An 18,284-nucleotide genomic window follows, 5' to 3' on the forward strand; every position below is an offset into this window, starting at 1 on the left:
TATTTTTTAAAATGTAAAGAATCTTTTTTCCACTATAAAGAACCTTTTGTGGAATGTAAAGGCTATGGATGTTAAAGATTCTTTGTGGAACCAATTATTTAAGAACCATTATTTATGAGAGTGTTGCCATTTCGACTCTGGATGGAATACAGTGTTATTCTCAGCCTTATCACCTTTTTAAAAAACAGGGGAAGTTTTAGGATTGTAAATGCAGTCACATGGTTCACTTTGAGAAGTTACAGCCCTGATGCTGTGTGTTAAAGTGTTCTATGAAGAAAATTTAAATATTGGTCAGTTTTGTTAAGATTAAAGAACCAGTTCTTTTTCACAGGTTCTTTTTTTTTTAATAATCTACACTCTTAAAAACAAATGTTTTTTTGTTCTTTTTAGGGGAAAAGGGTTCGGAAAAAAAGTTATTTTAAGAGCTGTTCACTGAAAGGTTCTTTGAGAAACCAACTGTTATTCTTTGGTACCTCCATTTAGAACCGTTATTATTAAACATGTAAAGAATCTTTTTTTTTTCACTATAAAGAACCTTTCTATGGATGTTAAAGGTTCTTTGTGGAACCAATAAGAACCATTATTTTTAAGAGTTTTGCCATTCTGACTTTTAAGGTCAGAGATTTCAAACAGGACCAACAGGACCATCCAACAAATCCCACATCCAACTCTGGATGGAATACAAGTGTTATTCTCAGCCTTTTAAAAAACACTTTTGATTAGGGGAAGTTTTGGGATTGTAAATGCAGTCACATGGTTCACTTTGAGAAGTTACAGCCCTGATGCTGTGTACTAAAGTGTTCTATGAATACATTTAAATATTGGTCGGTTTTGTTCTATTTTCAGATTTAAATATTGGTCAGTTTTCTTCTATTTTGAGATTTAAATTTTGGTCGGTTTTGTTCTATTTTGAAATTTAAATATTGGTTGGTTTTGTTCTATTTTCAGATTAAAGAACCAGTTCTTTTTATATTTTTTATAATCTACACTCTTATAAACAAAGGTTTTTGCTGGGATTGATGGCTCCATGAAGATCCTGTAAAATCATGGAACTTTCCATTGCACTGAAGGTTCTTTTTAGGGGAAAAGGGTTCAGAAAGAATAGTTCTTTTAAGAGCTGTTCACTGACAGATTCTTTGAGAAAACCAACAGTTGTTCTTCTGTGGCACCTCCTTTTAGAACCTTTTTTTAAAAAAATGTAAATAATCTTTTTTCCACTATAAACAACCTTTTGTGGAATGCAAAGATTCTATGGATGTTAAAAGTTCTTTGTGGAACAGATTGTTTTTTAGAGTGTTGCCATTTCGACTTTAAGGTCAAAGATTACACACAGGACATCCAACTTTGGATCGAATACAGCGTTATTCTCAGCCTTATCACTTTTTTTTTTAAAAAAAACTTTGATTCAGGGGAAATTTTGGGATTGTAAATGCAGTCACATGGTTCACTTTGAGAAGTTACAGCCCTGATGCTGTGTACTAAAGTGTTCTATGAATAAATGTAAATATTGGTCGGTTTTGTTCTATTTTGAGATATTGGTCTGTTTTGTTCTATTTGAGATGTAAATTTTGTTTGGTTTTGTTCTCTTTTGAGATTTAAATTTTGGGCGGTTGTGTTCTATTTTAAGATTAAAGAACCAGTTCTTTTTCAATTTTTTATAATCTACACTCTTATAAACAAAGGTTTTTGCTAGGATTGATGGCTCCATGAAGATCCTGTAAAATCATGGAAACTTTCCATTGCACTGAAGGTTCTTTTTAGGGGCAAAGGGTTCAGAAAAAATAGTTCTTTTAAGAGCTGTTCACTGACAGGTTCTTTGAGAAAACCAACAATTGTTCTTCTGTGGTACCTCCTTTTAGAACCTTTATTTTTAAAAATGTAAATAATCTTTTTTCCACTATAAACAACCTTTTGTGGAATGCAAAGATTCTATGGATGTTAAAAGTTCTTTGTGGAACAGATTGTTTTTTAGAGTGTTGCCATTTCGACTTTAAGGTCAAAGATTACACACAGGACATCCAACTTTGGATCGAATACAGCGTTATTCTCAGCCTTATCACTTTTTTTTTTAAAAAAACTTTGATTCAGGGGAAGTTTTGGGATTGTAACATGGTTCACTTTGAGAAGTTGCAGCTCTGATGCTATGTACTAAAGTGTTCTATGTATAAAAGTAAATATTGGTCGGTTTTGCTCTATTTTGAGATTTAAATTTAAATTCAAATAAAAACACTTTCGATTCAGGGGATGTTTTGGGATTGTAAGTGCAGTCACATGGTTTGCTTTGAGAAGTTACATCCCTGATGCCATATGTTAAAGTGACAGAGAGATCAGCCTGATTCATTGCCCTCCCAGTCACACTCACATATGCAAGCGCACACCCATCATCTTTAAACACATCTCCCACACACCCTGAAGGAGTATAAATCCTGATAAGACTGCATAGACTTGCTCACATGTACACATACAGCACCAGAGACCGCGCACGAGGAGCACGCCGGGTTGGATCCAGTCCACATTTATTAATTTTCCCTTATCAGTGTTCAATATTGAAAATGGAAAGCAAACATTTGGCACGGAAGTCGTCAGCGGATAGACCCTAGCCTCTATTGAAAAACACGAGAGAGTCAATACAGAAGCACAGACGAGAGGTCCAGTGTGCTTTGCGGTGAGTTTGCCTTTTTGTCTCAACATAAGAGCGCAGGGATAGTTTTAAGTTTTTGATGCTTGCTTAACTCCTTCATAAAACGTTTGAATACTTCCTGTAAGTACGTCTAGTACTTGTATTCCAGTAATAACTTCTAATTCTGGTCGCAATGCATCATCATCAGGCCATTCTGTGCTTATTTTTGGAGGATAATCTTAAGAAATTCTGTGCAATGCAATGCAGTTTAAACAAAAGTAAAACATACTAAACAGATCCAAGAGTGCAACGCTTTAAATCATTATTATCATCAAAATATTTATTCAAGGAGTTGGGGATGTGTTGATCTTTGGCAGAGTCTTCTGTGGGCGCAGATTCCAGGCCTGCTCATCATATACAGTTGTTTTATAGAGTCTAGTAATTGTTTTACAGTTCTTATACCACCACAGTGAGCTCTGTTTGACCTACAACAAGAGTCCAATCTTGCTCCTATAGGTACACTTTCCTGTAATTCTTAATAAACACACCTGAACTGCAAGTCAAGGTCAAGTTTAATTTTTCTTTACAGAAAGTCATACTGTGATGTCTATAATGCCTTAGTGCTTCACCGTGATGCAAGTTTTAGGGCTGGGTGATATGACAATATATAACAAGCATACAAATAATCCTGTGGATTGTAGATCTAGCTATATTGTATTTGTAGTTGTCCAGCACACACATAATAGTGCTGCAGTGGACAGGTACACGTCTAATTGTTCAAAGGTATTTAAATGATTTATAGCTTGGTCTGTTTGTTCTGTTTTGATATTTAAATAGTAGTTGGTTTTGTTCCATTAAGAGATTTAAATATTGTTTGGCTTTGTTTCATTAAGAAATAATAATAAAAAAAGTTTGGTTTTGATTCCTCAAGAGATTTAAATATTGGCAGTTTTGTTTCATTAAGAGATTTAAATCTTTTTCTGACTTTTTTGTTCCATTAGGAGATTGAAATATTGGTCAGATTTCACTTCATCATGACCTTTTTTTTCTCTAAATGGTTCCATAAAGAACCTTTGATTTCTGAAGAACCTTTCACAAAAGGCAAAAGAAGGTTCTTCTGATTATAAAAAAGTAAGAAAGAGATGGTTCTTTAAAGAACCTTTGACTGAATGGTTCTTTGTGGAACCAAAAATGGTTCTTCTATGGCATCGCTGTGAAGAATGTTTTAAAGCACCTTAATTCCTAACAGTTTCGTTCCATTAAGAATGTAAAAATTTGTCAGATTTGTTCCATTAAGAGATTTAAATATTGGTAATTTTTTTTTTTTTTTTTTTTTTTTTTTTTTTTTGAGATTTAAATGTTAGTCAGTTTTGTTCTATTTTGTTCTATTTTTTTTAGATTTAAATATTGGCCATTTTTAAATTTAAAATTATATTTAAATATTGGTAATTTTGTTCTATTTTAATTTAAATTTAAATTTTAGTCAGTTTTGTTCTGTTTTGAGATTTAAATATTCCATTTTTTAAAATGTAAATATTGGTCGGTTTTGTTCTGTTTTAAGATTTAAATATTGGTCAATTTTTTTCTATTTTGATATTTAAATATTGGTCGGTTTTGTTCTATTTTAAGATTTAAATTTTGGTCAATTTTATTCTGTTTTGAGATTGAAATGTTTGCCCGTTTTGTTCTATTTGAAGATTTAAATATTGGTCAATTTTGTTCTATTTTGATATTTAAATATTGGTCGGTTTTGTTCTATTTTGAGATTTAAATGTTCGCCGGTTTTGTTCTATTTTGAGACTTAAATTTTAGTCAGTTTTGTTCTATTTTGAGATTTAAATATTGGTCGGTTTTGTTTTATTTTATGCTTTAAATATTGGTCAATTTTTTTTTTTTTTTATTTAAATATTGGTCGGTTTTTTTCTACTGTAAGATTTAAATGTTGGTCGGTTTTGTTCTATTTTGAGATTTAAATGTTCGCCGGTTTTGTTCTATTTTAATATTCAAATATTGGTCAATTTTGTTCTATTTTTTGAAATTTAAATATTGGTCGGTTTTGTTCTATTTTGAGACTGAGTATCGGTCAGTTTTAATTGTTTTTGTTCCATTAGGAGATTTAAATATTAATTGGTTTTGTTCTGCTTTGGTCAATTTTGTTCCATTAAGAAATTTTAAATATTGGCCATTTTGTTCTATGAATATCAAGCAAGAGTAAGTGTTTCTCAAGAAGCATTAATGAAAATAAGATCAGATGCAGCTGGTGAATCATCTGATGCATGGGCACACTCGGGAGAAAGTATTTAAGGAATTTAGCCAATTGTTGGTATTGGTGTAAATGAGAGCAAACAGTTTTTAGAAAGCATAACTGAAGATATGATTCGTCATCTAAAGTGAAAACTATCCGGTTATCAAAGAGCCTGATGAGAGAAGTCATTTAAGTAAAAATGTTAACCTGTTAGAAACTTCCAGGCAAGTGTGTTTTAAGACCAAACTGGAGCAGGACTGGAAACTCAAATCTATACCACTGATGTTTGTTCATGATTTTAACACTGCATCAATTTTCCAGGCCAGCCAAACACCCAGTTCTACCGAGGCCCCCATTTGGACTGTATGGAACGCAGCAACCATGCAAGACTGTGATTACTACCTGTGTCTCACCGTCTACATCGTCACCTTCATCACCGGCTTCCCCGGCAACATCCTGGCCTTCTACACGCTCAGCCGCAAGGTCTGGAGAAAGCCGGCACCCATCGACATCCTCCTGCTCAACCTGACCATCTCAGACTTGCTCTTCCTCATCTTCCTCCCCTTTAAGATGCAAGAAGTGGCCAATAATATGATATGGAACATCCACTACTTTCTCTGTCCGCTGTCTGGTTTTATCTTCTACATGACTATCTATAACAGCACCTTCTTTTTGACCGCGGTGAGCGTGGAGCGCTATCTCGGCGTGGCGTTTCCAATCCAGCACTCCTTGTGGAGAAGACCCATCTATGCTGTGTTCGCCAGTATATTCATATGGGTGTTTTCCATTCTTCATCTAAGCATCGTCTACATCGTACCCTACTATAACCCATCTGGGACGGTCTCGCCGTCCAGGAACGTCTGCTATGAGGCATTCACCGACGCTCAACTTGAGATTCTCTTGCCTGTGCGTTTGGAGTTATGCATTGTCCTCTTCTGCGTTCCCTTGCTTATTTGCAGCTTCTGTTACATAAACTTCATCCGCATCCTTTCGAGGTTGCCAAACATTGGCCGGAGGAGAAAACTGAGGGCGATTGGATTGGCTTTGGGGACGTTGTTGGTGTTTGTGCTCTGTTTCGGACCCTACAATGTCTCCCACGTGGTCGGTTTCATAACCAAGTCAAGCCCGGATTGGAGAGACAAAGCTCTTCTTCTCAGCACGTTCAATGCTTGTTTGGACCCGGTTATTTTTTACTTCACCTCTGCGGCTGTTAGAAACACAATCGGGGCGATGGTGAGGGGCATTTGGGGTAGATGTTGGTGCCCTCAAATCTTATGGAGCTCTAAGAAGGAACCTCCTGAAAATGAGAAAAACAGTCTGCCCAAACCACAGGAGGCTGCAAACGCACTTTGACCAGCGTGCAATTATGTTTGTACACAAATGCGGCATGGTAAACATTACTCCACTTCCTTGTAAGGCGACGAGAAATGCCAAAACAATACAACTCACATGGACAGCGTTTTATCTTAGCAGGGAAAGAAAAACACTGTAGCCAAACCGTGTGTACATAAAGCGAATTAAGAGTCGGCAAACAAAAGATAAACTTCCTTTTGTTTAGTGTGAGCTCATCTTTACAACAAACTTGCCATCATTCACTTTATTCAATATAAGTATGAGGACGTTGATCGGCGGGATAAACGAGCCACAGTCGCCGGCCGCATGAAGGTCAACAGATGCGCCGCTCTCAAGCACGTCACGTAAATATGTGAAAGGTTTTTACTTTTAAAGGCCGATGCGTATCTGGGAACTGACAGCGTGGTTTTTATGATGGTTTGTGTACGTGTTTGATGAAGGGTGCATGATAGGAACTTCTTCATTTTAAGCGTCCAGGAAGTGTCAAATCTCGCACTGCAGACGTTAATAGTGAAAGAAATGCTGAAAATGAAGACTGTATACTTATTCCAGAAGTGTGTGGTTGTTTTGATGTTAAAATACTATTGATGTTCAAATAAGAACGGGAATTAATAGACTGATTTCCCTTAAGTGCCAAAATAAATAAATAAATACATTTCAAAATATACAGAAAAAGTGCCCAAAAAAGTATATATATATATATTTTTTTAATTCAAGAAAAATTTATTCACATACTCAGAAAAAATTGCACTTATAAATGCACTTATAAAATAATATAATTTATTATTTTAATTTAATTTTAATTTCATTTCATTTCATTTTTTTTATTTAATAAGTATATAAAAATCAAACATTAATAAATACAATAATAAGCAAATTATTAAATAATTTAATCATAAAAACATTAAAAGCTTGCACCAAAAATATATTTAACTGAGCTTTACTGTTTACTGCCTGTATTTAGGATTTAAAATATTTTTTGGCCAGAAGGTTCAAATAGATGGAATATATATATATATTAAAAACATTAAAATTTATATTTTATTTAAATTTAAAAATTACCTTGAAAATTACAATATTGCACTTATAATTTTTGATTTTTATTTTAATATAAGTATATTTAACAAAATCAAATTAATAAATAAAAAAAAGAAATAAGTTCTAAATACAATAATAACCAAATTATTAAATAATTTTATCATAAAACATGAAATGCGTGTTTTTTTAAATTTAATAATTAATTAATTTATTTTTTTCTTAATTTCTTTTTTAAATAAACTTTTTTTTTTCCTACGCAGTTTGTACTGCATATATTAAGGATATATTTAAAATATTTTTTGGCCAGAAAAAAAATAAAAAAAATAAAACATTTAAAACATTACAAAAGTACAAAGTACAAAAGTACAATTTTTTTTTTTTTAAAGAACAATTTATAGATAAAAATGTAAAATATTTTTTAAAAGTTATAGATAAAGTTTATTTAAAAATATTTTTGGTGTATGAAGGTTCAAATAGATAGAATAGCCTACTAAAAAAAAAAAAAAAAAAAAAAAAAAAAAAAAAAAACTAAATTAACCAAATTATTAATGATTTAATCATAAAACATGACATTTTTATGTGTATTATTTTAATCATTTTTTTTTTTCAGTAGGCTATTCCATCTATTTGAACCTTCATACACCAAAAATCTATTTAACTGAACTTCACTTTTTACAGCCTATATTTAAAATATGTTTTGGCTAGAAAAAAAATATTGAAATCATTGCATCCTAAGTGTTTTAACAATTTTAACAATAAAATTACTAAAATAACAACTATAGATAAAGACTGACTTTTTGGCACTTTCAGGACATTGTATCCCTGTGTTATAAGCTGTGTGTTTAAAAAACGTCCTTATTTTGGCAGTTCTGTTTGGCACCACTAGTAGCACAAACTCAACCTTCACATGCATTATTTATATGTAAATAAAAATGTAAATGCATTATTATTGTACATATTGTTCCAAAGAAACTGTACAAAGTGTCAATTAATAAAACAATTGTATTATAATATTACAGCAAGACTGAGCCGACGTTTTGAATCATCTGCTGTCTTTCTTCCTTCTGGGTATGTCATAAAATGTTTATGGCATATTTCCTCTCAGTCCATAATAACTATTAACAACTAATCTTGTGTCTCTGTTATAAACACGACAAATATTTGCAAAGCGTTATTGTCTTTGACTAGCGAGCCGGGCGGGAGTTTACATACAGTTCCAGCAGCACGTGTGGAGATGAGAAAACACTTGAATGTTTGGCTTAGTTCCTTATAGAGCATCATTCAGGAAACATGTTGATATAAACAGTTATTGCTCCAGCTCAGAGGCAAATTCTGTAATAATAAAGAGCGAGGTAGAAGGATGTTTGACTCACTGCATACACAGAAGTGATCTGGTGTATTTCCTCGTTTTTCAGTTCAGCTATAGTTTCACAATAGCCAAATGTTTGACTGCCAGCATAAATTCTGGCCCACATTAGAGCTTATTTGGGCCAACTCGTTCAGAATATGTTTGTCTCCATGAACAGATGTACAGAGCAATGTGTGGACTTGTGTGTGTTTTCTGTCTGTAAAATATATAGCACTTATTACATTAGGACGGACATAAATTGTGATCAAAGTGGAATATACTATTAGTTTGCATCCTTGAAAAATATATATATATATATATGTACACACAAATTTTTAATTTCACAATACCCAAAGAACTGGATTCACACACACACAAAAAAATCCTAACAAAATTCTTATTTAAAAAATTATTATAATTTAGAATATAATTGTTAATATAATTTATAAACAAATCCTAATTTTTAATTTTACAATAGACAAGAAACTGGATTAACAAAACATTCTTAATACAATTCTAAAATCCATTTATTATTATTATTTTTTAAGGATTTCTTATTTATTTTAAGAATTCTCAGGATATTCATAATATATATATTATTATTATTATTTTTATTATATCACCAGGAATTTAATTTACAGAACTTTCTTAATACAATTTTTTTTATCAAACCCCATTTATTTTATTTTATTTTATACTCCAGGAAGGATTCACAAGACATTCTTAATAAAATTATTATTATTATTATTATTATTATTATTATTATATCACCAGGAATTCAATTAACTGAGCTTTCTTAATACAATTCTTATCAAATCCCAATAAAACTTTTATTTTACTTTACTCTACTTTAATTTCACAGAACATTCTTAATAAAATTATTATTATTATTGTTAATTATTTTTTACATTTATTATTATTATTTTACAATACACAAAGAAATAGAGTTACAAAACTAAAAATTCCTAAAAATCTGTTATCTTACTTTACTTTACTTTAGGAAGGATTCACAGGACATTCTTAATAATAATAATATTAATAATAAATTATTATTATTATAAACCAGGAACTGAATTCACACAAGGTTATTTTTAATTGAACTGAATTGAATTTTACTCCAAGAAGAATTCACAGGACATTCTTAATAAAAAACCTTTAGTAAACTTAGGATGACCTCCAACTAAAATATTTCAAGCATTTATTGGGTTGCTTAAAATAATAAATACTAATTACTACATATATTACTACTACAAGATTTTAATTCTATTTTCTAAATTCTGATATCTCAAAATAAGAAACTCACACACTTTATAATAAATTAATGATTCACAGGTGGCTGTTGATTAAAAAAAGTTCATAAACGGACAAATACTTACGATTTACCAGCATACAGTTCAGATAACGCAACCTCAAGAGTATGATAATAAACAATCAGATATCGATGGCTGTTGCTTCATTCTTACGAAAGAAATTCTTACAAAATCAATGATGACTGCCCAAGAAGTTTATAAAAACTTTCCTAAAACAAGATTCTGTGAATTGGGTTCCAGAACATTAACGCACGGGTGTGTAAACCGTGAAGTTATAAAAAGTCTCATTTCACAGACACATCAAATGTTTTCCGTATACGAGCGTCTGATTTAACCAAACTTATCTTGGATCTCATTTACACCAGTTCTGTTGAAGACATCTAATATTCTTTAACGTTTCCACATTGTGCAAGATTCATAATGCTGTCAACTTTATTTCAGGATCGAACTGCTATACATCAAATAAACGATTTCCATTTTCTCACAACTACCATCTCCACCATTACCTGCCCACCTGCAGTAATAAATACCCTCAGCCCTGGAAATGACTCCAATTTTGAGCATATTCAAGCATCCAGTCTCCTCATGGGGCTTTGCTTCTAAAAAAACCCAAGGTTTGAGTGTGTGAATGTCTCTCAGGAGCTCAAGAGATGAATTATAGTAAAAGGTGACTTAATATCCATGTGCCTGTGGAACAATGAGTTTCTATGAGTCATCTCAGGTTAGACCAGAAATAACTCGAATAAAATACTGTGAAATGTGACGTAATTCGTTGCTCATCCACCCTAGTGCATGTAAATTAAACTTCTTAAAGTAACGGTTCAGCCAAAATTGACCATTTTGCTGATAATGTAGTCACCCTGAAGCCATCTGAGATGTAGATGAGTTTGTTTCTTCATCAGATTTAGAGAAATGTAGCATTGCATCACTTGCTCACCAATGGAGTGAATGGGTGCCGTCAGAATGAGAGTCCAAACAGCTGATGTCATAACATCACAATAATCCACAAGTAATCCACACCACTCCAGTCCATCAATTAACATCTTGTAAAGTCAAAAGACGCATGTTTGTAAGAAACAAATCCATCATTAAGATATTTGAAACTAAAATACATAATCCACAATAATGTCTGATCTGAATCAGGAGAGAAATCTGCACAGATCTAGCACTGTTTACAAGCCAAAACAGTTTTAAACTTTGATGTGAGAGAACAACAAGAGATGGACTTTTCCACTGAAGGAAGTGTTATTTTGGACTACAGACTCATATTTCAGCCAGAAGTGATGGTTTGAAGTTAAAAACGTCTTAATGATAGATTTGTTTCTTAGAAACACTCGATGTTTGGCTTCTCAGGATGTTAATTCATGGACTGGAGTGGTGTTTATTACTTGTGGATTATTGTGATGTTTTTATCAGCTGTTTGGACTCTTTCTGACAGCACCCATTCACTACAGAGCAATTCACACTGGTGAGCAAGTGATGTAATGCTACATTTCTCTAAATCTAAAGAAAAAACAAACTCATTTGCATCTCAGATGGCCTCAGCGTTAGTACATTATCAGCAATTTTTTTTTTTAGGGTGCACTGTTGCTTTAAACACATTTCCTGTGACAGTGGCGGCGACATGCAGTTGTGTTATTACACTCTAAAAAATGCAAACCAGCGCTGGCTAAATATTGGACAGAACACATGCTGGGTTATTTTGACCCAGCTGGTTGCGTTAAATGCTGGGTTATTTTAAGTCAACTATTGTTTAAAAATTATTATACTGCTGGTAATTATTATATAACTGAAACTTATAAAAACACACACAGAAATAATCAAAAGATGAACATGTATTATTAAGCAAGAACACATGGACAAAATACAAGACAAATTGAATTTGTTTGGGTGAATACAGCATATTACATACATTTAAACTCGTTTGACAAGCATTTTAGCATAAAAAAAATTCAACATTCAAAAGTAGAATTGTAATTTTAGTGTATTCAATCGTTCTCTGCTTTTTACTGAAATAGCACTAATTTTAATGCCAGTTTGTCACTGAAATCTGAGCTGGTGAAGGGCTTAACTGCGAACTTTAGCCCGGGGCATCATGTTTCACTCGTAGCTGAAAGACGCCATGACTAACTCCAAAAACTGCCCATGAACAAACAGTACTGATATTAGTGAACATATTTTAAGACTGAACTCAGTACAGTAATGAATAAAATCCATTTATTTTATGCAAGGCAAAAGGCGTTTCCATCCTGCAAAACAACCGCTGCTGATGCAGCTGACTGACATCTCATCCTTATATTGCGTTGCATAAAATAATACTATTTACAGCACAGTGAAGACTTTATAAATGAAATAAAATGTATACAAACCTTTATTTCGCTGAAGAGGTGCAAATTGGCGGCACTGAGAACCACTCTCTCATGTAGAGGACTCGTAAAGTCCATGTTCTGACCGCAACTCAACAGCTGGGTTGTTTCGTTAGAGACATACTCAACCCAGTGGTTGGGTAGAAAAAAATAACCCATTAAAAATTACCCAGCAACTTAGTCATAGAAAAGCTACCCAGCACCTGGGTAAAAAAAAAAAAAAAAAAAAAAAGAAAAAAAAAGACAATTTTAAATAACCCTATAAAATGACCCAACAAGTTGGACCTAGCATTTGGGTTAAGAAAAAACCAAGGACCTGGGTATAAATATTACAAATAACCCAGTAAAATGACCCAACGGGCTGAACCCAGCATTTGGGCTAAAAAATAACCCAGGGCTTGTGTAAAAAAAAATTAAAAATAACCCAATAAAATGACACAACGACAGGAACCCAGCATTAGGGTTAAAAAATAACCCAGCGCTTGGGTAAAAACATTATAAATAACCCAATAAAATTTTATTTTAATTAATTTTATTAAACATAACCTAATAAAATGACCCAACAAGTTGGACCTTGCATTTGGGTTAAAAAGAAAAATAACCCAGCAGCTGGGTAAAAAATATTGTAAAAAAATAACCCAACAAAATGATCCAATGGGCTGAACCCAGCATTTGGGCTAAAAAATAACCCAGCGCCTGTGTAAAAAATTAAAAACAACCCAATAAAATTACCCAACAACTTGAACCCAGCATTTGGGTTAAAAACTACCCAGCGCCTAGGTAAAAATATTAAAAATAACCCCCATAAAAATGACCCAAGTTAAACACAGCATTTGGGCTAAAAAAATAACCCAGCACTTGTGTAAAAACATTAAAAAATAACCCCAATAAAATGACCAAACAACAACTTGAACCCATCATTTGGGTTGAAAATAACCCAGCACATGGGTAAAAATATTAAAAATAACCCCAATAAAATTACCCAACAACAACTTGAACCCAGCATTTGGATTAAAAATAACCCAGCACCTGGGTAAAAATATTAAAAATAACCCAATAAAATGACCCAACGGGCTGAACCCAGCATTTGGGCTAAAAAATAACCCAGCGCCTGTGTAAAAAATTAAAAACAACCCAATAAAATTACCCAACAACTTGAACCCAGCATTTGGGTTGAAAATAACCCAGCACATGGGTAAAAATATTAAAAATAACCCACAAAAAATGACCCAGCAAGTCGAACCCAGCATTTGGGTTAAAAATAACCCAGCACCTGGGTAAAAAATATTGTAAAAAAATAACCCAACAAAATGATCCAATGGGCTGAACCCAGCATTTGGGCTAAAAAATAACCCAGCGCCTGTGTAAAAAATTAAAAACAACCCAATAAAATTACCCAACAACTTGAACCCAGCATTTGGGTTAAAAAAAATAACCCAGCACTTGTGTAAAAACATTAAAAAATAACCCCAATAAAATGACCAAACAACAACTTGAACCCATCATTTGGGTTGAAAATAACCCAGCACATGGGTAAAAATATTAAAAATAACCCCAATAAAATTACCCAACAACAACTTGAACCCATCATTTGGATTAAAAATAACCCAGCACCTGGGTAAAAAATATTAAAAATAACCCAATAAAATGACCCAACGGGCTGAACCCAGCATTTGGGCTAAAAAAAATAACCCAGCATTTTTTAGAGTGGGTCAAACTGTTTCTGTGTGGATCTGGGAATTGCCATTAAATCCACTGACAGACCTCGGTAAGCAATGAGACGTCCGTCGGAGTCTCTTTTGTCACTGGATGACACACAGCAGACTCCTCTCAGCTGTGTTTGGATTAGTGCAAACCTGTAGGAGAAAATGGGCTCTGGATAAATACAGACACATTATGAGTTGAGCATCCTCCACTGCTTATGTAACTGCTGATTAAATATGTTGGCTAATTTGATGATGCTTTCAAATATAGCAGTACTCTTGGATGCATTGTACCACATTTAAATCGATTTTGCAGATTTTCTCTCACAATCACGCTGCCTTCGAGTCTCCAGGGACCTCGGGAAATCATAATTACAGTGTGTTTGGAATAAAATGGATGCATTGGGCAATTTCTTTCACTTTTCGACAAACGCAGGAAGCTTTTAGCACCAGTATGATATAATGAAGAGCAAAGGATGTGCATTAGGATTGTAATTGATGCTTCATCTGGGTATTTTATCATTTTCCTGCAGCCACAGAGAATGACGGGAAACGTACAAATCGTGCACAAAAGAAAATTCGACCTTTACTGTCTGTACCAATTTGCCATGGTTTTCTAATTAAAAGACCCCCCCTAGCAAGTTTAAAGACAAATCCCATAATTACACCATTGTTTAAGTGAGAGAAGTTCACATGAAAATCATTCTGACATTAAATGCAGAATTATAATCAAACTTTTGTTCACATCATTCAAAAGTCTGGGATCACTACGATTTTGCATGTATTAAATTGATCAAAAATGACAGTAAAGATATTTATAATGTTACAAAATCATCAAAAGATCATGTGACACTAAAGACTGGAGTAATGATGCTGAAAATTCACAGGAATAAATTACATTTTACAATATATTCACACAGAAAACAGTTATTTTAAATTGTAATAATATTTCAGAAATTTTGACTATTTAACCAGCAAAACTTTTGGATATTGATAATGATAAGAAATGCTCCTTGAGCAGCAGAATGTTAAATAAACAGAAACAGAAAATGTATAAAATGATTTATTATTGTTTATTATACATTTTGTTATTAATATAATTAATTATTAAATGTATTATTTTTTATTTAAATATTCATTTTTATCTAATTATTGTGTGCATAATATATAATTATTACATTAAATATAGATATAAAATAATTATTATATGGATTATTAACAATTCAAATAAAGTGGTTTATTTCTATTGTTTTTATTTAGAAATTATTAAATTATATTAAATTACTATTATTCATTATTATAATTTTAAATACTTATGTGTATATAATTATTCAATCAAATATGAATAATAAATATACATAGCAAAACTACTTATATATTATATTTACGATATATTCACATAGAAAACAGTTGTTTTAAATTGTAATAATATTTCACATTTTTGACTATTTTAAATTTATTTAAGCAGCAAAACTCTTTTGGATATTGATGATAATAATAAGAAATGTTTCTTAAGCAGCAAATAAGCAGTTAGAAAATTAAATAAACAGAAAATGTTAATGTAAATTGTTACAATTATTTATTATTAATTTTATTATTAATATCATTCATTACTAAATGTATTATTATTTATATATTAATTTGGTATAGTTATTATGTGTATAATATATAATTATTAAATATATATATATTAATTTTATGGATTATTAACAATTCAAATAAAATGTTTTATTTATATTGTTGGTATTTTTACATTATTTATTATTAAATTATATAAATTATATTAAAATATTATAAATTGTATAAATATTTATTATATAATTCTTCAATCAATTATAAATAATATATTTATTATAAATAATATTTATTATAAATAATATTTATTATAAATAATAAATAGCAAAACACTATATTGATAATAATAATAAATAATAAACAAATTAGCAATAAGAATGATTTCTGAAGAATCATGTGACACTGAAGACTGGAGTAATGATGCTGAAAATTCAGCTTTGATCACAGGAATAAATTACATTTTAAAATATATTCCAACAGGAAAAAAAGGTATTTTAAATTGTAATATTATTTCACAATTTTTGACAATTTTAAATAAAAAATTGCAGCACTGGTGAGCATGAGAACCTGATATGTCTGAACATATTGAGGCGCAAACCTCACGGCTTTTGTTTGAAGCTGTGAGCTCTTCTGTAATACTACAATATGAATTAACCTGATTTTGAAGAAATGAATCAAAGAAATGGAAATGAATTCTTACTGAAATGGATATTGCAAAAGTCTCATTTTAATTGAGGTGCTTTGACAATATAAAAAAAAATCTGTAAATTGATACTGATCCTCCCTGTTTGAAGAGAGTGAGATCAGTGGAAAATGACAAATGAAGGAAATGACACAGGACACACACCTACTGCTGCATAATGTCAAACACACACGCGCGCACACACATTACAGTCACATCACTGACCTGACCGTAATTCAGTCTTGTGAAAGCGCTGGTGGTTTTGCTGAGTTAGTTGAATGTAGAAATCATTTTCTAGTACCACGTCCATTCAGGAACATTCAGGTCAGTGTTTTTATAGCTGTCGTTTCACTTCTCTTCTCGAGTCAGTCCGGTTTATTCCGGCCTGATCTTAAGTTTCTGTCAAAAGAGAGAACTAAAAGCAAATTAGTGGCTTTGAGTTTTTTATGGCGGTCTCTTTGAGGTTTAGCCTTCCTGTTTATGGTAAACTATCAATATATTGTTAATTCTGACTGCTGGGAAAAACACGGTAAGAAAAACACAGTGTCTACACCAAACACATACACAGTGTGTTTAACTCATTATAACCAACAAAGTGGTCTTAAAAGAACTGGTTAAGTGTTAGATCAGGGATTCACAAACAGTTTTGTCAGTCGAACCTCTTTGATATTAATACTATGTATTAATTATTATTATTGTTCATTTTAATTAATATATGCATTAGGGCTGGCAAACGATTAATCATGATTAATCGCATACAAAAAAAAGGTTTGAGTTTGCCTAATATATGTGTGTTTACGGCGTGTAATTATTATGTATATTAAGTATATGTTTTTATTATAATTTTTATAGAATTGATATTATATAGAAATAAAAATATTTTGTACATAACATATTTCTCTTAAATACATACATTAATTTGTGTGTATATATACATAATAATTAAACACAGTACACATAAATATATTAGGCAAACTCAAATTTTTTTTATGCGATCAGTTGTAATTAATCGTTTGCCAGCCCTAATATGTATATAATATAATTATTAAATTAAATATAGATAATAAATTATTATGTGGATTATTAACTAAATTAATTAAGTGTTTATTAATTAAAATAGTGATTGTTTTTTATTTAAAAATATTTATTATTAATATTATTTATTTATTATTTGTTATTATTAGTTTTAATTATATGTCTATAATTATTGAATTAAATATAAATATTAAATGAATTCTATATTTATATATGAATTATTAACAATCCAAATAAAGTGGTTTATTAGGCTTGGTTTTATTTTAAAATGATTTATTGTTAAAACAATTGATTGATTATTGTATAATTATTATTATTATTATTATTATTATTAATAATACTCATTAATAATCCTTAAATATAAATATTAAATTATTATATGGATTATTAACAATCCAAATAAAGTGTTTTATTAGGATTGCTATTACTTTAAAATGATTTAATGTTAAAATAATTCATACTTTACAATATAACTAATAGTTAATATACATTATTTTATAATAATATATTTTTAATTATTTTTATATCATTATTATTATTATTAAGTATATAATATAAACCTTAAATATAAACATTAAATTATTTTTTATGTTTTATGTGGATTGTTCTTATTTGTAAACTTATTTACTATTACAATTATTTATTAATTTTTATTATTAATTTAATTATTAAATGTATATAATTATTACATTAAATATAAGTAATAAATTAATTATTATGTTGATCATTAACAATCCAAATAGACCGTATTTGGATGTTTATTGATTTCACAATTATTTATTATTTATTATTTATTTATTTTTAAATGTAATTTATTAATTTAATTATATGTAAGCACTGAATTAAATACAAATATTAAATGAATTATATATTATTATATGGATTATCAAATAAAGTGTTTTATTAAGATGTTTTTATTTTAAAATTATTTATTGGTGATGTTATTATTCATATCATTCATTATTAATGTTATTATTAATTTTTATTTACATATTAATTTTAGCTTATT

The 18,284-nt window shown here is 30.7% G+C and overlaps 1 protein-coding gene across 3 annotated transcripts in view; it reads left to right on the forward strand.

The window, feature by feature from the left end:
• LOC127178255 (free fatty acid receptor 2) overlaps nucleotides 1–18,284 on the forward strand; it is a 37,280-nt gene that overhangs the window by 2,812 nt on the left and 16,184 nt on the right. The window contains exon 2 of one of the 3 annotated variants that reach the window (XM_051130992.1): nucleotides 5,187–6,891. The exons of 1 other annotated variant lie outside the window; for it this stretch is intronic. In XM_051130992.1, coding sequence (XP_050986949.1) covers nucleotides 5,247–6,218 — 972 coding nt within the window. In that variant the 5' untranslated portion in view covers nucleotides 5,187–5,246 and the 3' untranslated portion in view covers nucleotides 6,219–6,891. Of the gene's footprint in view, nucleotides 1–5,186; nucleotides 6,892–16,390; nucleotides 16,565–18,284 lie in introns of those variants that run through there. One more of the 3 variants, XR_007829319.1, reaches the window with a different exon arrangement.

This window comes from Labeo rohita, chromosome 16 (assembly GCF_022985175.1).
Source record: "Labeo rohita strain BAU-BD-2019 chromosome 16, IGBB_LRoh.1.0, whole genome shotgun sequence".
Lineage (NCBI taxonomy): Eukaryota > Metazoa > Chordata > Actinopteri > Cypriniformes > Cyprinidae > Labeo > Labeo rohita.